Source organism: Rhinolophus sinicus, linkage group LG05 (genome assembly GCF_036562045.2).
Source record: "Rhinolophus sinicus isolate RSC01 linkage group LG05, ASM3656204v1, whole genome shotgun sequence".
NCBI classification, from domain to species: domain Eukaryota; kingdom Metazoa; phylum Chordata; class Mammalia; order Chiroptera; family Rhinolophidae; genus Rhinolophus; species Rhinolophus sinicus.
Genome location: NC_133755.1, coordinates 38882086 through 38905033, shown reverse-complemented (window position 1 = coordinate 38905033; position 22948 = coordinate 38882086). Strand labels below are relative to the sequence as shown.

General features: G+C 33.1%; 1 protein-coding gene across 2 annotated transcripts in view; it reads left to right on the top strand.

Moving 5' to 3' along the window:
* PNPT1 (polyribonucleotide nucleotidyltransferase 1) overlaps window positions 1–22948 on the top strand; it is a 41055-nt gene that overhangs the window by 4733 nt on the left and 13374 nt on the right. Inside the window, exons 2-18 of one of the 2 annotated variants that reach the window (XM_019719732.2) lie at window positions 632–692; window positions 1241–1315; window positions 2037–2142; window positions 2998–3047; window positions 3661–3724; window positions 3824–3871; window positions 4826–4939; window positions 9426–9612; window positions 10518–10569; window positions 10951–11008; window positions 12718–12814; window positions 13259–13361; window positions 16575–16645; window positions 18405–18441; window positions 21038–21104; window positions 21205–21294; window positions 22292–22345. In XM_019719732.2, coding sequence (XP_019575291.2) covers window positions 632–692; window positions 1241–1315; window positions 2037–2142; window positions 2998–3047; window positions 3661–3724; window positions 3824–3871; window positions 4826–4939; window positions 9426–9612; window positions 10518–10569; window positions 10951–11008; window positions 12718–12814; window positions 13259–13361; window positions 16575–16645; window positions 18405–18441; window positions 21038–21104; window positions 21205–21294; window positions 22292–22345 — 1334 coding nt within the window. The remainder of the gene's footprint in view (window positions 1–631; window positions 693–1240; window positions 1316–2036; window positions 2143–2997; window positions 3048–3660; window positions 3725–3823; window positions 3872–4825; window positions 4940–9425; window positions 9613–10517; window positions 10570–10950; window positions 11009–12717; window positions 12815–13258; window positions 13362–16574; window positions 16646–18404; window positions 18442–21037; window positions 21105–21204; window positions 21295–22291; window positions 22346–22948) is intronic. The other variant, XM_019719742.2, reaches the window with a different exon arrangement.

Genomic DNA, 22948 nt, shown 5'->3' with positions numbered 1-22948 from the left:
TTTAATTCTCATACTTAGGTCTATGATCCATTTTGAGTTAATTTTTATTTATAGTATGAAGAAGAGGTCCAACTTACTAACTTTTTTGCATATGGATATCCAGTTGTCTCAGCACTATTGGTTGCAAGACTAGTCTTTCCCCCATTGACGTGTCTTGGTACCATTGTTGAGCACGAAGGTCTTTGTAGGCAATTTTTGAAGTATATATTTTGTCCTGAAAGCAATAGGGAAATTTTAAACGATTTTAAATAGGGAAATGATCCAGTCTGTGGGTTAAAAGTCTACTTTAGTCAACAAGGCAAGGGATGACAAAACTATATACTAAGATGGTAAATGGGAATTAACATTTAGGAAAAGAACTTCTTTACCCCTAAAATACTTTATTTCTCATTTAAATTACTCTTGTACCTTGGTTTCTATAATATATTTTCCCTTAAGCAGCTCTTAAATTCCTCTTGAACTTTTAATAATGATTACGAACTCTATCTCATTTTTGTTTGTTTGATTTTTGCTGGGTGGAGTCCTGTGGGACTTGGTAACCTTTAATTCTTCTGTTAGAATCTTTCATTATTTTATACTAAGCTGACTGATGACTTAAGTCCTTTTGTACTGAATTTTTATTTTTAAACAGAAAATTGGAAATATCCTCTGGAAAACTGGCCAGATTTGCTGATGGTTCTGCTGTCGTACAGGTAAAAAGTCCAGTTTTTTATACTGTCATCTTAAAAATGGTTGTAGAGACTGGCACTGAATAGTTTTACAACATCATATAACTTCTGAGAATTGTGGTGATGGTAATTCAGACCATTTCTAGACCTGTAAGATCTCTTCCAAACTTGGGGTCCTATTTTATTTCGTTAATAAATTCTATAATGCTTTTCTAGAGAAAGGACTTTACTGGTTTCTTCCATAGTAATACATGGAAAGTTTTTCTTTAAGTATAGCCTAAATTTCCTCATAAGAAATAGAAAATATAATTGGATGTGACTAAGCTGTCAGTGAGCATTTTTTCTTTTAATTCTATTGCTTTTGAAAAGCTCAATGACTTCTAATACAACCATGATCATGCGGAAGGGATCAAGATTGGACTGCTTGTGAAGAATTATTTTCATTGTCACTGGGTCATGGATAACAGTTTTCTTTCTTTGGGTTGAACTGGAGCAAGGATTCATTTAGTCACTACTGATATGTTAATATCTGGTTTTAAAAGAATTTGCAAGTATTGCTGTTTGTGTTTAAGTCAGGTGATACTGCGGTGATGGTCACAGCGGTCAGTAAAACAAAACCTTCACCTTCCCAGTTCATGCCTTTGGTGGTAAGTATTGGCTGATTTATCCAAACTATCATATAGCATAAATGTAGATTTTGTCATATTTTTGTCCAGTGTCTAGTGAATGTGAAACATAAACTTCCCACAACAAATGATTTTCCTTAGTTGTTTGATACTGAGTAATTAAAAGAACTTAAACTGATTGCTTCATAACGAATTCTCATATTAGTTAGCATACTTCAGAATGTTCAGGTTCATAAGTTGAAAAGAATAGTTCAAGTGCATGAGTACTTTGATGTTGAATAAACAATGAATCCATTGCTTCATAGGTTTCCCTTCAGTATGAGTCTGCAAGTATATGAGTATGTTTGCTGAAGAATGAAAAGTTCGTTACAATTTTATGGAATCTTTCTATTATGAATAAGGGGGAGATGCAGTTATATCTAACAGAGTTGATACCAAAAAGAAAATGTTCAACTTAACCAGAATAAGCTACTTTGGGGAGTAGTGAGGCTAGGTGGTCATCTGACTGCTAAGTGGTAGGCTTTTGAAAAATGAATTTGCTGAAACATTTCTATCAGCTCTCCTTTCCGTCAGTGATACAAAATGCTAAAAGTAAATAAAATATTCTCCACTCTTAGTCTGGAATATGTTGTTAGCAACCTCAGCAGAATTAGCGTCATCACAGTATAATAGTTCTTAGGGACTAGTTTGTTAACGACAAAAAGCAGTCAAATAAACTTCATTTTCTTCATTGCTACTTCAGGTTGACTATAGACAGAAGGCTGCTGCAGCAGGTAGAATTCCCACAAACTATCTTAGAAGAGAGATTGGATCTTCTGATAAAGAAATTCTTACAAGTCGAGTAATAGGTAAGATCTTAAGATAGAAGCATTAACCCTCCCTGATATGCCTGTTAATGTCTCTCTCTTCCATCTGTGTTCTATAATATCTCTTACATTTTCTTTCATTACATTAATACCGCCTAAGATTATTTACCTTCTGTATTCCCTCACTCAAACGTGGGCTCCATGAAAGAAAAAACTTTTTGTTCACTACTGAATCCCCTGTACCTGCTACACTGCCTGGCACAAAATAGGTATTCAGTAAATATTTGTTGACTAAGTGAATTAATCTTTATTGATCATATAAATCTCATGGCCCACACCTCTACTCTGTTGAATCTGTCCCTAGTCATTTTCATTTTCATGTTTAGCATAGTAATTCCCAAAAGCATTATATTCATCAGCTACTGAAATGTCTACAATCTTTCAAATCTTTGACATCCTTAAATATTGTGAGATTGTAGTTTATAGCTCTTCTACCCAGAAACTGCTAGTTTGTATATGTTTATATGCATTCGTCAGACACAATACCAAAGATTTTCTTTTGGTTTGCTATTGTTCTTAAGTCTCTTTCCTCTGCTTATATAACTGATACCTGTGAAATCAGAATAAAAAGTTGCTCCCCAATTTTAGAGGTATGTGCTTCTGCTCTGCTAATTTTTTGTTGTTAGGCCATGGTGTGTATTAATTGAAGCATTGACATTTGTCTTTGTCCTTTTCTGTAAATTAGTCTAAGGGGATTTTTTTTCTTTTTCTTTTTTTTTGACCTATTGAACAGGTAGCTATATTAATTTTTAGCCTGGTGTTTAATAGGGGGAAAGTTTTGAACTATAGAGCAACTTCTGTCAGGTCTATTTAATGTTTTCTTTTTTTTTTTGGCAGATCGTTCCATTAGACCTCTCTTTCCAGCTGGCTACTTTTATGATACACAGGTAGGGTTTCCTTTATGTTTATTTGTTTCTATCTCCATCAGTCAAAATTGTTTAATGAATCTCTATGATATACTTCCTAGGCTAAACATTACAAAGACCCATATACCTTAATTAAGTAACTATTTTATTTATTTGATAAAAATAAATGTGCCTTGCAAATATACCTTTGCAAGGATGTCACTGCCTCAAGAAATTATTTTCTTAAGTATAAGACATAGGCATGTTGTTGCAGTGTAAAGTAATTCATTAGTTTGTTTTGTTTGTGCTTACAAACAAGAGATAACAATATTTTTACATACTAGAAATTTACTGAATACTTTGAACATGCCCAGTATTGTAAATGCTTTACACAGAATATTTCCAATAATTTTCATAAGAACCTTTTAGGAATATGCTAGTATTTTTCCTTTTAAAGATGTGAAAACTCTTGACGCTTAATGTAAGTCATTTACCCATGGTCAAGCATGTGGTTAAATGACAATCAGAATTAAGTGGTTTGACGACAAATCCCCTTCTTTTAACCATGTTTTAGGCCAAGATGTTAACTGAAATGATAATACTCCCAAATCAAGCATATTTTGTTAAGTGCTTTCAATTTTTTCCCTTGTACCAGGTCCTTTGTAATTTGTTAGCAGTAGATGGTGTTAATGAACCTGATGTCCTAGCAATTAATGGTGGTAAGTATAAACATAGAGATTAAAATTATCACTATTAATTTTTTAAAAACTAATGAAATACGTTTATTTCAGCTTTTTTTTTTCCTTTCTTTTTTTAAGCTTCGGTAGCCCTCTCATTATCAGATATTCCTTGGAATGGACCTATTGGTAAGTTAGGATTTGAAAATAAGAAACAGTTATGATTTTTCTGAAAATAGTAGTGAGCATGCTATAGCAAGGACATCGATTTATTGGCCCTGATTTATTATCTGATTATTATTATTATCTCATTACATTATTATTATGTTGAATTAGATGATATTCTAATACCTCTTTCAGTTCTTTGAGACATTTTCATCCTTGACTTGGATTTGTGTTTCTGATAACAATATGTAATGGTGTTCGAGATTTTGGGTCCTAAGATAATTTGATTTCTTATTTGCCTCTTCTGTTTGAGGACTAGGAAATTGTCAGAGTACATACTCTTTCAAGATAAACAAACATATGTTTGTATTTACTGCTTTTATCAGTTGTAATCATGCAATATAAAACGATTCATCAAGTAAATGAGTATTAAGTGTCCTACATGCCAGATACTGAGCTAAGCACTGAAGGAACAAAGGTAGACTAGGCACCAGCAATTCAAAGACAAATGAGGCAGTTGTGGCTTTCAGTGTGAGTAAGGGAAACAAATAATTATTTATAAACACTATTATAAAGGTGTAGTCAAAGTGCTAAGAAAAGAATAGAGAAGAATAGGTTTAGTCTTGTAAGATTAAAGCGGTCAGTGGGCTTCTCAGAGTCGTCAACATTTAAGCTAAACCTTAGTAGGATCAGATGGTAACCATTTGCCTTAGAAAAAGTATAATCTAGGTCAGGAGAAGATCATGAGCATAATCACAGAGGTGTAGAAGAAATGGCGTATTTGAGCAACTCAGAGTGATCCAGGAAGGCAGGAAGGTAGGGTGGGGTAGGATATTCTGTGGGCCTTAAATACCATGGTAGCAATATAGACTTTATTGTGGTCACAGTTCAAGATAGCGGTTGAAGCCTTTGCTGGAATCGTGTCTTGAAAACTGAGAGTTTGTATTACACAATTGCCAATATTTTAATATATTTTAGGGGCAGTACGAATTGGCATGATTGATGGAGAATGTGTTGTTAACCCAACACGAAAAGAAATGTCTTCTAGTACTCTAAATTTAGTGGTTGCTGGAGCGCCTAAAAGTCAGATTGGTAAGTAGTTTAAGTACTACATATATTCTGGATTTTACTTACAAGTTCTTAAAAATGCATTTAATTTAAACTCTTTTTTTGTATGTGTGTTTTGTCTATTAGTCATAAAGATTTTTTTTTATTGGTGCCTTATTTTGGTAGTACTCTTGCTTTATATCAAACAGTACTTAGAAATATAGAATGTTATACAACTTTGACTGAAATATACAAAAACCTTTACCAAGATAATTTTAGTAATTATTTTTAGACCGATAGGGTAGTCTGAAAATTAAAGTTCTAAATCTGATAATAGATTGTTTTATTAGTTTAAATATATTAATTTAGCTAATTGAGTCATTCTAAGCCTATTTGATGTCCTCTGAGAAACAAGGAACCTTTTTTTGGGGTGGAAAACTAGTAACAAAGTAAAAGAAATGCACTAGGTCACCTTCACTCCTTGTAACAAAAATGTCATAATTCTATGAATGAAAATCAGGGCCTGGTTCTATTGAAGAAGAATGGGCTTTAACAGAATGACCTGGGTTTGAAGCCTAGCATCTTCCACACATTAGCCATGTGACTTGACAAAATCATTACGGTCTCTTATCAGTTTATTCTTCTACATGACATTTGATGTCTGGGACTTTTTGACATAGGACCTTCTTACATGGTAACATTTTGACAGAATGTAAACTATTAAACTTTTAGTGCTTTTTAATTAATGTATGAAGCACTTCATTTCCAGCTTCTTTTGGATTATTGCTCAGTAATGGAGTTAGAATTAGGTGCTATACGATAGAACACATGTAACAGTTCTCTGTTATCTACATATTAGTTAGGGGTTGTGTTGTTAAACTAAGTAACAAGGCAAACATGGGAATTTATCTTTCTCTCAGGTAAAAGAAATTCAAAGGTAATGAGTCCAGGACAGTTATAGCAGCTTAAGAAATCTAGATTCCTCTAGCTTTCTGCTCTATTCTCAAGATGTTGCCCTCATCTTCATGCTTATGAACTGGCTACCAGAGCTCTGGCCAGTTTATTGGACTTATAGGCAAGAGGAAGAAAAAGGAGGGGAATAGCCAAAAGGTGTGTGTGCCAGCTGAGTGAGTCGCCCTCCTTTTTGAGGAGTCTTCCTGTAAGTCCCCAAACGGCAGTTTCCCCTCACATTATATTCAGAAGTGTGACACATGACTACATCCTTAACTAGCAGGGAGGCAAGGAAATGGTTTTTAAATTCTTCCTCCAGAAGGAGGATTCATACTGTGGAGAACTATCACAATGTAAAGAGGGTATTCCAAAGATTTGGGGAAGCTGTGAACAAGAGATCACCCCTACATTGTATTTGAGCATCTCAGAAAGGGCCATGAACGAAGGATTGGTTTACTGTTTAAAGTTCACTTGGTCCACATCTGAAATTTTTTTTGCTTAAAGTTAGTTTCAATTAGTAAATTGATTTGGCTACTTTACAGAGTTGTTGTGAAAATTAGAGTCAAGGTTTATAATACCCAGTAGGCATATCAGACAGTTACTATCTGCTATTATTAAGACACAGACATAGACTTGCTTCTAAATGGTCACATAGCCTCTATTGGCCTTAGAGTTTAGCCACTCTAATTTTAAATAGATGTTGTAGGAATGAACTAAGGATCTTTACTGTATGTATGGCATGCCATAGAAACTCTATAGGTAGCCTTTGAGCTGTCTATCCTCAACTGTTGCTTTCTAGGTGGAAGAATGAGACTCTAAAGAGTGCATAAACCATCGGAGGACAGCCTTGAGTAATTAGAGGGAGACTGAGAGTGATTCAGAACCAACCTGTAAGGAGACTGGTTTCAGAAATTACCCTGCTCCATTTTATGATTTTTACATCACTATTTCCATGAACATATTAGCCAGCTCTCTGTGGTTTCATAAAGGTACACCAAATATACATCTGACCCTATGTTCATGTTAAAGTTAATATTGGGTCCAAATCAAGTACCACCATCATGGAACTTATGGAATACAAAAATAGAAAAAAGTAATTGTGACCATTTCATTATTAAAATATTTAGTAATCCAAATCTTTAAAGTATGACCTTTTTGGGGCAAGAATAATTTCTTTGTGCTGTCAGCTACTAGATTACTTCAGCAGCCATTATTCTGTACAGTGCTATTTAGATGCTAGTTTTCAACTGGTACATTTAATGTCACTAATCTCTCTGTGTATACGAAGACATAATTCAGGAAAAAGTATACCAGTAACAACTTTTAAGAAGAAAATTGTATCTAGAATTCTCATAGCTTAAACTAAGCTCAAAAATCCTTTATCTTTAACTACTGAAAATGATTAACAGCTTAGAGCAATCATTTTAACAAGCTTTTTTGTTTAAATTTTTACCACTATGGTAGTGCTATCCAGTAGAACTCTCTGGAATGAAGGAAATGTTTTATATCCAAATATGTGGCTGCTGAGTACTTGAAATGTAACTGGAGAGATGAGACCGAGGAACTGAATTTTTAATTTTATATAATTTTAATTGATTTAAATACAAATAGCCATATTGGGCCAGTAGTTACCATACTGGACAACACAAATCTATAGACTCAAAACTATACGGAATTTTCTTCTAAAGCATTTTTTAAAGTGAATTACTTTAAAGTTTAGTTGGTAAAACAAAGTTTATTTAAGGAATATTCAGTTTCTTTACCATATCCTTTCATATTCTCTTTTTAAAATTAATTTATTGAAGTGTAATTTACATATGTTAAATTACATTTTTTAATATCTCCAATTTAATTCTGTGAAAGTGAGAGGGGATGTTAGGGGAATACAGATGAGTAAAAGAATATAACCATCTCAGTATCATGGTTATCAGAGGAAGCATATTCATTCCTCAAATGAAATACTGAAACCTTACTTTCCTTTACCCTCCCCCATTTATAACATAATTGTTTTAGAACAGTTATATATTTAGAACCATAACAGGCAGTGATATAAGTTTTGCTTTTGCTTCAGCCATCAAACAATTTAGAAGAGAAGAAAAGTGTATCTACTCACATTTTGCCATATTCTTAACATGGTTTACTTAACATGGCTTCTTCCTTCATTATTTCCTTTCTGTTTAGAGAACTTCCTTTACCATTCTTGGTCTGCTGATGACCAATTTTGTTAGTTCTCCTTCCTTCATGTAAGAGTCTTGATTTACCCTTCATTCCTAAATATTTTCACTGGGTATAGGATTCTGGATTAACAGTTCTTTTCTTTCAGCAGCTGAAAAATATTATACCACTTCCATCTGGCCTTCCTAGTTTCTGATAACTCTGATGTTATTTGAATTGTTTTTCCCATATGGGTAAAGAGTCGGATTTCTATGGTTGGTTTCAAGACTTTTTTCTTTGTCTTTGGTTTTCAGAAGATTAATTATGATGTTTCCTTCTTTGAGTTACCCTTTGTAGGGTTTACTCAGGTTAAATCTATAGGTTTATGTCTTTGCCAAATTTGGGGAGCTTTCAGCTATTTTCCCCCCCAGGACTTTTCAGTCCTGCCATCTTTCTCTGTCCAGGACTCCAGTGACACCAATGTTAGATCTTCTGTTATAGTTTGACAGGTCTGATGCAATTGTTTCAATTGATTGATGAAATTCCAACTCATAAAGCACATAAGGAGATTTTTATTTTCATTCTAGTTTATACCTAGAAGTCTTAGAAGTGACTTTTTAGATAATAAGTCTTAATGACATGATGTGATTAAACTATTAGATATGATGCTAACTATGCATTACGTGATCTTTGACTTTGTACAAGTTGAAAAATGCCAGGAATGACACACAAGTTGGCAGCACTTTATTCAGCCTTGCAGAAACCAAAGATAAAGCTGAATAACAGATTTTAGTGAGATACCATGCTAAAAGCCCACTTTGAGCTACCCTGTTTTACATAGGAGTTTTACTATTACAAAACCATAAGAGCAACCTTTTTGTGGTAGCAGCTAGTGTCTTTTAAATGGCTTACTTTAAACAATGTCACTGCAAAGATTTTTCCCACCTGTGCAAGAATTAGATAATGTGACAATGACAGAATTAAGTGGAAGGTCACATCAAATACTTGCTAAACAGGAAATATTTATTGGACACCTACTGTGCTGATATTTTAAAATTTTATTTTAAGCACATATTCAGAATCAATGCAATTGTATACTTTAACAGGTAAGATTTTATGGTGTTTGAATTATATCTAATAAAGATGTTATAAAAAAGTATATATAATTTCTTTTGTTTTTTATGAGAAATCCCTCATTTAATTTAAGAAAACTATAAACCTAATTTCAAATATCAAAGTTTCTTTATTCATTTACTGCTGTTTACATTTTGGAAGTATGTTGATTCTGAGGAAAAAAAAGGTGGATATACTATTAATAAACAAAATTGATCCATAGAATTTATGTCATGTCATGTTATTTGAAAATGCTATATTGGTGAAATGTTCAAGAGCAATCTTTTTTTTCTTTCTTTCTTTCTTTAAATAGTCATGTTGGAAGCCTCTGCAGAGAATGTTTTACAGCAGGACTTTTGCCATGCTATCAAGATGGGAGTAAAATACACACAACAAATAATTCAGGGCATCCAGCAGTTGGTGAGAGAAATTGGTGTTACCAAGAGGACACCTCAGAAGTTATTTATCCCTTCGCCAGAGATTGTGAAATACACTCATAAGTAAGAACATCTGTATAAAAGAAACTATGAAATTGTCACCAGATTTAATTTTCTCTCAGAAAAAAAAACTTCCCATGTCCATATATTACTTCTTAGATAGCACCCTTCTGTTTTAAGAGTCACTGCCAAAAATACCAGTGTAATGCATTAAAAATGATAAACCCAAATACCTCTTCAATGATCTAAGTTTGAATCTCAAATGAAAAGGGGAGTGAGTTTATTGGTCAGGATTCAGATAATCCGCCTATCTATCTGTGTCAAGGAAAAAAAGAGAATAAAGCATATTTGAACATCTAGGGAAACTGGTGAGGTTCTTGAAAAGAAATCAAGTGTAACCACCATTATATGCCCAGTGCTTAGAACAATGTGACAACACTTAGTATATAGCGCTGCTTAGTATCACACTCAGTAAATGTGAATGAATCACCAGAAAATTATTTCATTTTATTTGAAATAAATTGAAAAAGTTAATATTTCCCTTAGTATCAGTCTCATAGCCATCGGTCAGATTCAAGTGTTAAATAAACTGTTATATAAAGTGCTATATAAACAAGAGTTGCCTGAAATAACAGCCAGAATGGATAGAACATAAAAAAGCAAGAAATTAAAAAGACACAGTGTGTAAGAAAAATCTAAGGTGAAGTAAATTGAACAATTAAGAAGGCAGGCATAATATCATGTATGAGTGATTCCCCTGAAAGGTGAGGAGAAAGAAATTTGTGTTCTGTATCATCCAAATGGTACACAGATTAGCGATGTTAAAGAGCAATAAATACATTTTTTAATTTTTTATGAAATGTTTATTAAATATTTTAGCTTATTGTTAAATATTTCAGTTTTATTTGTAATATACACTACCTCATGGTTCCAAATATTATGCTGATGTTTTTCTTGTCTTAAAATAGACTTGCCATGGACAGACTCTATGCAGTTTTTACTGACTATGAACACGATAAAGTAGGTATACCTGGATTTTGTCTTATGTAATTGTTCTAGGAATTCTTTTTTGTCATAACTCCCATAAATTGTTTATGAATGTTAGTCCTATTTTTATGAAAAAATCTCTAAACAGAAAGCTATACAAAAGCCTAGCTGTTTGTTTCTCCGTTCTACTTTTGTTGATTAATACAAGTTTTAGGGACATGTGTTAATATATTTGAATGATTCAGAAACAGGTAATATTTCTTTTAAATCAATAGCCAGTTCTAATCTTTTAAAGAATACTACCATTAGAGAAATCTGAGTAGTATTACAATGTGTTAACCGTAAAGTAATTTAAAAATAGGAATGTTAAACTTGGCATGTGTATATTAGAACTGAACCTCAACTTTCTTTTAGGTTTCCAGAGATGAAGCTGTTAACAAGATAAGGTTAGATACAGAGGAACAAGTAAAAGGTATTTTTTTTTTTTTTTTTTATAAAATCTTTAAAGGAAATAATAGATTTTTAAATTTTTGGATGTGAGACCTCAAAATAATCAGTTATTCTCATTGCTCCTTAGTTTTATCTTCAGTAAACTTGTGATAATGCTACATCATCCTAAGGTTACTATTAAGTTTACTTCTATGAATGTGGTCAGCACTGCCTCTGACACAGAGTGGGCTCCAGTAAATGCTGAAGGTGAAATATTCCTGATCTTTTCTAGATCAGGTTTTTATACTCTAAGATGGGTATCCTTGTATCCTGTTATTTGAAAACCTGGAAGATGTTCTTTAAAATTCTTGAATTCTTAATCTGTGAAATTGCAATACTAATAATATCTGGTTTATGGGGATTAAAGAGGAAATAATTCACTTCTATGCCTAGCATGTAGTAAGTGTTCAATAAATGTTAATTAGTGCTATTGTTATTAATACCATGTGGAATTGTGAAATTTTAAGTTTTAGAGAATTTAGCTCTCTAGAAATTATTTAGGATTTTATTATATAGTATCAATCAGACATACCAAATATGACATAATAGTTGTTGTTAGTTTTTCTGCTAACAGACAAATAACCTCTCACCTGATTATTTTAAAATTCTTCTGTTCGCATTGATATTAAGGCCATTTCTTGTAATTGCCATTGAAAAAGTTTGGTCTTCTCTCTATATTTCATCCCATTAAGAATGAGAAGTTGTATAACACCTGTGACCTTATTTAAAGAGAAAAATGATTTTGTGTTTGTATTATACATAGTAGAATATCTTCATGACTCTCTGGGTTCATAGGATAATATTTTTAATGTTTTGTTATTATTTTCCTCTCCAAGCACAGCCCCTTTAAAACACAAAAGTTCATATTAAAGTATAATATTTAAAATTATTCTTGCCTGACAAAGATACAGTACTTAATATATCTTTCTGTGGCCATTTCTTATGTTCTGCTTACTTTAAAGTTATATTTAATAAATCAAATGCTTGAGAGAACAGTACTTGAAACTTGACTTAAGTCAACTGATAGGTAAAGTAGCTTAATATTTAAAAGCATAAGCCTAGGCAGACAGATCTGTATTCATATTACAGCTGTGTCAATTACTACCTGTGGGATCTTAGGCAATTTATTCTTATCTCTTTAGGCCTGTTTTTCTTCTGTTGAATGAGGATAATAAAAGAATTTACCTCATAACTTACTACAAAGATTGAAGATATTTTTAGAAACCATACATAAAGTACTGGGGTAATGAAAGACCTTGGTAAATGTTAACTTAAAAAACCTGTCGGTAGAGATTTGCAGTATATAAAAAAAAAGTATTCCTCTATTTGCAGACTAAGTTAAAAGTTCCTTAGGCAAAACAGTGAAGATGACGACTTTTAAAAGTGTCAGACTTTTCATAATATAGTTGGATGGATTTGTCAGGTAACAATGCAATAGAGAGTGATTTCAAAGCAGTATTCTGGTAGAATGCAACCAAAGTTCCCAATAACAGTACATTTAAGTTATAATACTTGTGTCTCTCCTACTTGAGAACACTTGATTTATCTGCTTTGTTTGCCCAAGGACTAATGTTCAGAGTGAACTCCCTTGGTTTACTTCCATAGTTAATTGATTTGATACTGTGAACTTAAGAGAAATCCTATCTTCAAAAAAAAAGAAAATCTTTGTTTTGCTTTCTCTTTCTCCTATAGAAAAATTTCCAGAGGTTGATTCATATGAAATAATAGAATCCTTCAATGTTGTTGCAAAGGAGGTTTTTAGAAGTATTATTTTGAATGAATACAAAAGGTAAACATCCTTTTTTGATGGAATTGAAGCATGCACTGTCTCTGCAAGTTGTCTTGAAAGTCACTAACTTTCTCAAAGCAAGGAACTGGTTTTTTTAAGAGAACAAGAAAGAATGATAATAATTATTTTATAAATGGGTACCTGTTGAAGAGTGTGTGGATTTTGTGTATGTGTTTAACTGTCTCTCTGTGAGCCTCATGTATAGAGTAGTGCTCCACAGTCCTAACTGCACATAAGAATTACTTGCAGAGATTTTTAACAGTATAGGTGTATGAGTTACAACCCCCAAGATTCTGGGGGTGGGGCCCAAGTACAGTTCTTAAAGTCTACAGGTGATTATGATATGCATATGGGGTTGAGAACTTCTGGTGGGATAAAAAGGTAATATGTGATTTTTCTGATTTCCGACACTACTTTACACACTTATTTCCTTTATTGCTATAGGTGCGATGGTCGAGACTTGATTTCACTTAGGAATATAAATTGTGAGATAGATATGTATAAAATTCTTCATGGATCAGCATTATTTCAAAGGGGACAAACGCAGGTAATATATGTAAAAAGCTACATTTGCTGGTTCAGGGTTGCTTAATTAGATAATACAGGTACCTTATGTACATGCTATAGGTTTTTTTTCATATGGAATTCATTACCCAAAGAAATATGTGATTTTTTAAAAACATTTTTAAAAGCTTTCTTGAGGTATACAAAATTGAGTTACTCGTACTCCTCAATTTATGGCATATTGTCATTGGTCTTTTCAAGACCTTCATGTGTTTTCTTCATTTAGCCTGCACTTTAGTCCTTTTCTTTTCACTTACAGAGGCACCCATTCTCTTGTATTTAACATATATGTATCTATTGTTTCTGTGTATGGTATTATGCTTTGTACCTCTTTCTTATATTAATCACTAAGTTTGCTAATCTCATGGGTACAGGGTGGCATGCCATTCTTTTCATTTGTAATGCCTTCATTAAGAGTGAGGCTGAGCATCTGTATATAATAACCAGTCAGCATGGGGGCTGCCCACCTCTAGGCCCTATTTTCACATAGTGTCCCTGGAGCTGAGCAGAGTCGTGGCACTGGGTCAGGTTTGCTCTTTTATGAATTATGTATTCATATCCTTTGGCTAATTTTTTTTTCTTTTTTAAATATGGTTTACTGTCTACTTCCTGCTATTTTTCAGTGATTTGTTATGTGTTTAAAAATTAACCCTTTTCAGTAACCAGAATTTATATGTATCATCTACCTCTTTCTCATTCATATACCTTTTAACTTTGCTTGTGGTAGCTTACTATATGTCTAGAGTAAACCTGAAATCTTTAGTTTTAATGTAGTTGATCCTTCCATTGTTTACTTTTGTGGTTTGTTTCTAAAGTCTTTTTTTTAAGAAATCCTTCCTTACTCCCAAAGTCACAAAATAAGCACCTACTTTTTCTTTCTATTAATGTTTCAGCTTTAGCTATCAAATTTAGACCATTAATCTATATTGGAGTTTATTCCTATACATAGTGTGAGGTGGAAACCTACAGAGTGAGCCAATTTTATAACACTGTTTACTAATAATTCATTTTTCCTGTTGATGTGCAATGTCACCTTATATTCAGAGTTTATATCATAAATACACTTTTGAAATATATTCTGTTCTATTGTTCTGTGAGTTTCCTGGACTATTGTCAAACTGTTTTAATTATTTTGGTTAGGGGGGTATGTCTTAATATCTGAAAAGCAAATCCTTTTTTATTCTCCCTTCTCCCCCCAATATTGTTTTAGCTATTCGGATACATTTGTGTCTCATTTAAATTTTATTATTATGTCAAGTTCTGAAAAAAATTTTCTAGGATTTAGACTGGTATTTTACTGAAATTATGGATTAATTTGAGAGAGAAATGATATTTTTACAATTTAAATCACAGTCTTCACAATGAATATAGCCTATCTCACCTTTGAGGTTTTCTTGTATGCCTTTTAATAAAGTTTTTAAAATAACTCCTTTAAGATATTCTGCATACTTTTGTTAGCAATTCTGACAATCCTTGCCTTTTACTTAGAGTGTTTAGTCTGTTAATATTCAATTTAATTACTGATGTGATTGAATTTAGGTTTCATTTTATTATTTGGTTTTGTTTGGCCCCTGTTTATTGTTTTTCTGTTCTTTCTGTCTTTTTGAATTGATCATATTTTTAGAGTTCTGTTTTTGTTTGTCTATTTGTTTTTTAGCTATACTTCTGCATTATTTTCCAGTGGTTACCATAGAGAATACAGTATATATCTTTAACTTTTCAGGTTTTTTTTTTAGAGTTAATTCTGTACCACTTCACATAAAATGAGTAAAGTTTGCAAGTATTTAGGTCCATTTGTTCCTCCTTCCATTTTTTTATACTGTAGTTGTCTTATCAGTTACATTTATATATGTTATAAATGCCACAAGGCAATGTTATAGCTTTTAATTCAAACACTCATAATATATTTTAAAGAGGGGTAGTTTTTTTTTTCTTAATGACCCACATATTTACCATTTCTGATGCTTTTTATTTCTTCCTGAAGATCCAAGTTTCCATCCAGTATTATTTCCCTTCTATCTGATAAAACTTCTTTTGGTATTGTCCTATGGGTCTTCTGACAACAAATTCTTCTTTTTCATTCATCTGAAATGTCTTTATTTTGCCTTTAATTACAAGGAACTGTTTTGCTGGATATAGATTCTGAGTTGATGCTTTTTTTCTTTCAGCACTTAAAAATGTTCCAATAGTTTTGTTTTGTTTTGTTTTTCCATTTTTGTCTGATGAAAAGTCAGGACTCATTCAAATCATTGTTCCCTATATATTAATTATTTATTTTCTTCTGTGTGCTTTTAAAATTTTGTCTTTGGTTTTCAGCAGTATGAGCATGAAAAGTGTGGTTTCTTTGTATTTATCCTGCTAAGTTTCCTGAGCTTGAAGACCACAGGGCTCTGCCTCTCCCTACTGTAAAATTGTGTCTTTCACTTAACTTGAGAAACTTCAGCCATAATTTCTCCAAGTGTTTTTTGTACCTCATTCTCTCTTTTATATCCTTGCAAATACATGTGTTAGTCCTCTTCATATTGTCCCACTGGCCCCTGAAACTATGTTCTCCCTCACCCCCCTGTTCTTTACACTGGGCAATTTCTATTAATCTGTCTTCATGTTCACTGACTCTTACTCTTGTCATCTCCTTCCATTGTGAGATAATATATTTTTCAGTTCTTAAATTTCCATTGGTTCTTTTGTATGTCCTTGAGTATAGTAACTATTGAAATCCCTGTCTATTAATCCAACATCTGAATTAGCTCAGGGTCAGTCTCTAGTCATTATCTTTTTCCCTTAAGAATGGAACCTGTTTCCAGTTTTTTTTGTAGGTTGTATCCTGGACATTTTGAATGATATGTAGAGTCTCTGGATTATGTTATGTTCCTTCAAAGAAGACAGATCTTTTTAAAACAGGAAGTTTTATTGGCTTAACCTTTATTGAGGCTTCCTTTATGGTCAGGTTTGTCACTATTCCTTCCTCTTCCTGTCCTCCTCCTTTAGCATTCCTAGTACAGTGCTTTACATATGTAGTCTATGTGATGTTATACCTTTGGATTGTTAAATGATTATTATATTAAATACCATGGCAAGCTTTGTATATATTGTACTTACCCTACTTCTTTAAGAGCTAATTGGGTTCTTCAAATATTTTCAGTTGTCATTTTGTTGTTAGTAATTTAAAGCCTGGAAAACTTTGTTTCTTTTTTAGGTGCTTTGTACTGTTGCATTTGATTCATTAGAATCCAGTATTAAGTCGGACCGAGTTATAACAGCTATAAAGTAAGTTATATTTTTTGGTTATGATGTTCCACTATATAATTAAAACTCACATGGTATATTATTATTCATTATTACTTTCAAAAACCTATACTTCTGTACTTTTTTCTGTTTACATAATAGTAATTTTAAGGGAATTGTTGTCAAGGGAATATTATCTTCTAACTCATTGATTAGAACAAATATTGGTGAAGGTTTCTTTACTATGGGTGCATTTAGTTTATAACTCTGTTCCTAGAACCATTCCTCCGGACAGATTTCGTAGGTGATCTTGAATGGATAGGTTTTTCTATTATAAAGAAGACAGCAAATAAATAAGCAGGAGTCTAGTTACTAAAAACAACCTGAAAGATGTTAGTAAATGAAAAAACTTTGTCTAATCATAAGACACATTTGAATTTGTTTTCAGAAATATTTGGCTCTCATTCTCTGTTCTTAAAAAGTTAGCCGTAAAATCACATTGCTCAATTTTATATAAGAATCTATATTACAGTCCCCACCAGCATTACTGCATCAGTGTCCTAGGACTCACAGCCACATGGCTTCCTGTCCTCAGTGCCCTACAAGGTTGCGTCCCTTTCCCTCATTAAGAGTCTTGGAAGACCACATGGCTCTGCCTCTCTCTCTTCTACTGGCCAACTGATGAGGATGAATCCCAGTATCTTCAAGATAGCATCACCAGTTGTTTTTCATGTATCTAATAAAATTGACAGTGCAACTGTTTGTAATGTTCCTTGTAATCATAATTCTTTGGCAGGGGTGGGGTGGGTGGGGGAGGGCTGCACTCTTTTATTTTGTATTTAAAATTTCCATGGGTGCCAAATCTTGGCTACCCTGCCCCTTTTTCACTTTGACTCTTCTAGGAGGCAACACAGCTTCATAAGAGCACTGGGCTTGGCCAGGGTACCTCTTTGTATTCTAGTCTTAGGTCTGTAACCTATGTAAGCGAGGGGGCACATATCATTCAGCCATGCTGGCCTTTGGTTTCTTCATCTTATAAAATGCAGGTACTGGGATGATGATCCCTATATTGCTCTCTAGCCCCCCAAATCATAGGATTCCTTTAGTGCTATGAAGAAGTCTGGTTTTTAGATTTCTTTTCCCAAGGCTGTATTTTATGGTTATGCAGATTTAGCCTTATCCCAGGACTTTCTAAATCCTCTGCAGAGTTGCCTTTTGTAATCTCACCGAAAGGGGACACTATTTGTGCTAAGATCTTGTATGTGCCTGTTAGTTAAAGATAAATCTGGTTTCCGACTTCCAGGAATTTTTTTTTCTCATCCTTATTTTTCCCCATTTTAGATACAGTCACAACAGTTCTCTTTTCAAACGCTGAAAAGATCTTTGCCTATCAGATCTTCTGATTGCTCTTAGCTACATCATGTCAGTTACTGATCTTCATTTCACATGTTGACTGGGAGTAAGATTGTAACTCTGAGATTTAACTAATGTGTTTATAACATTTAGGATTCTTTCGATAGTGATGCTTAAAAATATGTATCTATTATCTTATATTCAAATCTGGATATTTAATTGCTTGTATTTAAAGCAAAATTGTCTTCCTAAATCTGTGAGAATTCATTGATAAGCCCCAGAAAAAGTACCATCTCTAATTTTCATCCTTCTAATTCTCATTTTCAGACCAACTCTCTTTGATACCCAATTGTTTTAAAAATCCCCTTAATTCCTTTGTATATTCTTTGTTGAAATAAATTTGTTTGTATCTGTACGATGTTTATAATAATATGCTTTTTGTTTGTAGTGGGATAAAAGATAAAAATTTCATGCTGCACTATGAGGTAACGTGAATTTTTTCCCTATATTTTATTATGAAAAATTTCCAGGACACAGCAAAGTTGAAAGAACTTAACAGTGAATATCTGTACACCCACTACCTAGGTTCTACCACTAATATTTTACTGTGCTAGTTTTATATATCTGTTAAAGTGGATTTGGGGGCTGTTATTTTATTGCATACAGAAGAAATTTAGAGAGATAAGTAGTAGCTTTCCAATCCACAACTTCCTGTTCTGAGTCATATATAAATGTACACATACATTAAAGAATAGTAGATAATGTTGGTTTAGTCAAGAAAGAGTTGTACACCTGAACTAATGTAACCAATATAATACTGTATACTAACGATACTCATATAAAAAAAATTTTTTTAATTAAAAAAAAAAAAAAAAACTTTCAAATTTACCTAAAGAGGAACTTAAGACCACTAGGTTTAGGCATGACCTAAAGTAACACTTTCCATCACTCTTTAGTTCTCTCCCTACTTTTTGATTACGTTTTTCCAGCACTTTCCACTGATGCTATATGCTCAATTAAATTTATTTTATATATTGTGTTTTTATTATGGCTCATCGAATTTGTCATCCTCACGAGAATGAAAATTCTAAAATATCAGGGACCTTGTGTTATATTTTCTGTGTTATATTTTCTTGTGTCATCTAGAATGGTGCTTGTCACACCTGGTAACAAGTAAATGTTTGTGGAACAAATGGAAAAAAAAACGTTGTACTTATTCACATGTATCAAACAAAAGTAGGGCTTTTTAAATACCTCAGTGGCAAATCACCTTCTCCCTTTTAGTTCATCTATATGTTTATATTTTATGCACTTGATTATTAGTGAAAGAACTGAGGTATTTAATATGAAAGTACTTTATATGAAATTAATATATATAATTGAGCTTCTGATTGACTTTATTCACAACTAATAGTAAAGGACCAGACATGACATATAAATTTTAGTATTTACAGTATAAATGCTGGGAGGCTAAAGTAGCAAGACACTTCACCTTTGAGTGACTGTTGTTGGCGGCCCAGAATCCCAACATCTCAATTTTGGTGAACCTGCTATAATTAATAGAGAACATTTCATGTAATGTATGTTAGAGAATATCCATAAACCTGGTGATTCTCATAGTTCTTGAGTCCTTATAAATATCCTATTCTGGATTTACCCAGATGCTACAGAAGGACATCCTTTGTCATGAGCTAAAGAGTACGTGGCAATCTTTTCCAAAAGGGCAGCTGTGAAAAATGCAGCTCTAGCTGATAATGGGAAAACAGGTGGGGGAAGGAGGCAGAAGGATGTGGGATGTGTTTGTTGTAGCATCTCATTTTTAAAAAACCTTTTTATTGTAAAATAAAACACAGATACTTAAAACCATATAAAGAATGGTTTCATGAGTTTTTATAAGGCAGACACCCATGTAACCACCACCTAAATCAGAAAATAGAATGTTGCCAGTCACCCCAGAAGCCACTCCATGTCTTTCATCCCAGTCTCAACACCCTTCTTCCCCTAAAAGTAACTACTCTCCTAAGTTTTATATTCACTTTCTTGTGTTTCTAGTATATATCCCTAGATACTATAGTTAGTCTTGTCCATTTTTTAAAATTTAATATTTCTTTAAGTCTCTTTTAATCCATAGATTTCTCCTCCATTACATTATTTTCTTTATAATCTATCTGGTGAAGCCCCAGAGCCATTTGAACTGTAGAGCTCCCTGCAGCGTGGGTGGTGCTATCTCACACTTATGGTGCAGTGCAGTACATTCCTCTGTCCTTCTGTCGGCTGAAAACTGACTGCTGGATCCAGAGGCTAGATCAAATTTATATTCCATTACTCCTCCTGAAAACATTTTCCTAAAGAAACTGGAATTCCAGATTTTTATGGGAAATTTCCCAATTTTTTAAATGATCACAGCCAATTCCTAGCCCTTTGAGACAATATATTGAGGTCAAATAAGTTTGTAACCTCTGGCTAAAGTTTATAAAACCCTTATTGGAAAAGATCTCTGTTTGTGTATTTAAAAAATATACATATATATGTATATACTTGCTACAAAAACTTACCTTGTTATTAATAATTTAAACATTATAAAAATTAATGATGTAAATCCCCATAACCATCTACTTCCCACCCTGATTCATATACACACTAGAAATATCTACTTTTAGCAAGTTGGTATATATTTTAGATGTCCAGACATTTTCTGTGTATACCGGGGATGCCAAAAAATGTATACAAGTGGACACTTTGGTCAACGTTACTCAAGCAGTAGTTCGCCGTAATCAGAAGTGTCTGAAAGCTGATGTTAACCACTTTGAGCACTTCTTGTAATTGCAGAAGTCAAATGTAATATGTATTCATCTTTTGTTATCGGTATATATTGAGTATTACAATTTTAATAGTTTTTTCCTTTGTTAAAATGTGTATACATTTTTTTATCACCCTCTGTATATGTGAATATACTATTTCTTTTTTTAACAGTAATGGGATTCTACGGTTTTGGAACTTGTTTTATTATTTTGGTAATATATCTTATATATCTTTTCGTGTCAGTTGTATATGTGAGGGTTTTTTGTTTTGTTTTTTAAGTTTCCTCCTTATGCAACAAATGAAACTGGCAAAGTCACTGGTGTAAATAGAAGAGAGCTTGGGCACGGTGAGTACAAATCTATAAACTTACATGTTTTTTTTATTATTTTCTTAACGGTATCCTTATAGAGACATTAGTACATTTTTTGCTTATTATTCTAATTTAGGTGCTCTTGCCGAGAAAGCTTTGTATCCTGTTATTCCGAAAGATTTTCCTTTCACTATAAGAGTCACATCTGAAGTCCTGGAGTCAAATGGTATGGTATTGAAATATATTTTTCCTATTCAAAAAGACTAGACTCCCTGTTATATTCTTTTCATAACTAATGTTACATTGCTTATTACTACTGTACCCAAACCCATTACAAGAGAAAAATGTGTTTAGTTAATCATATACTTGTCTGAATCTTTGTTCTTAGCTAATTTGAGGTTTTGAAAGCAATATAAAACAATATTTCTCTTTATATGTCTGTTATAATAGATCCAGTTTGGGTTATTTGTTTCTTTATTTTTACAAACAAAACATAGAGAAAGGCCAGCTAGGGGACAGGAAAGCCAAAATAGAATGACCCATTAGGCAGGGAACACCAGTCATATTTCACAGATATAAGTAGACACCACAGAGAGTGGCTGTGTTAAAAGGTCAAACTGAAATAAAAAGATCAGTCCACGAGTCAAGGCAAGGTATGGCCATTAAAGGCAGAAAGTTCTCAAAGATGGAGCAAACACAGATAAGATGGTCATAGGTATTTAAACAAACAAACAAACAAAAGTAAGCTCAAAATTTAAACTAGAGACTTTCTGTTCTCTATTGGGTGTGACTAGGCTATGGCTTATGGCCCAGTGTGAGAGCCAAAGCCCGGTATCTTTAACTGCCTTCTAATTAAGCAGCAAAAGAGGCATGCTGGTTCTTCTGGGAGAGGTTCTTAGAATCAGAATCTCTGGCACTGCTATCCAGTAGAACTCTCTGATAACGGAGCTTCTCAATCTGTGTGCTGTCCATTGAGGAACTGAATTTATTTCAATTAACTTAAATTTAGCAGCCACATATGGCTAATGGCTATCATATTGGACTATGCAGCTGTATAATTCATGGTTTGGGAGAGCTTGCCTTCATTGCTTTATAAAAAGAAGGAAAGAATATTGAATTTTATGTAATTGAATATTTGTAAGGAAATAACCAATACTAACAATTTTGTGTATTTTTAAAAAATTAGTATATTATAAAGCAGGTACTTTTCTTCCTTTCTATAGGATCATCTTCTATGGCATCTGCATGTTGTGGAAGCTTAGCATTAATGGATGCAGGTAAAAGAATTATGTTTCAAAATTTCTAATGCTTCAATTGTATAAAATATAAGATTTCTTTAAAATTGGATATTAGTAAGACTTGGAGAAGTCAGAGTACAGATTACCAAACCAGGCCAGAAGCAAGATAGTTATAAAGTACAGTTTCAACTATATAGATATCTACTGGAATTCCTAGTTTTGGTTAAAAGCAGTACACTGAAATTATTTACTTGCCTTGGTGGCCCAGTGAGTTTTCTTACCTTCCAAAACGTGGAAAGTTGTGCATTAATTCCATTCACAAAGGAAGTTTGGATTAGCAGGCCGAAGTACCGATATAAGGACCGATAAGGAACAGTAACCATGTAATCTTCCAGTTGATTTATACAAGCCATGAGAAGCACAATATCACTCATAGAAGTGTACACAGAAGACTGCAAGTGGTTCGGTATAATCTCTGCATCTGAAACACCAAAAGCGAAAAAGTCAGCATGCCAAGAGGCATTTAATGAAAACGATTATTGCCAAATAGTCACCAATGATGCTATTCAAGAAGAAAGAGAAAAGGAATTTAAAGACACTCAAGAGGCCACACCAGGAATTCTCTATAAATTTACACATTTA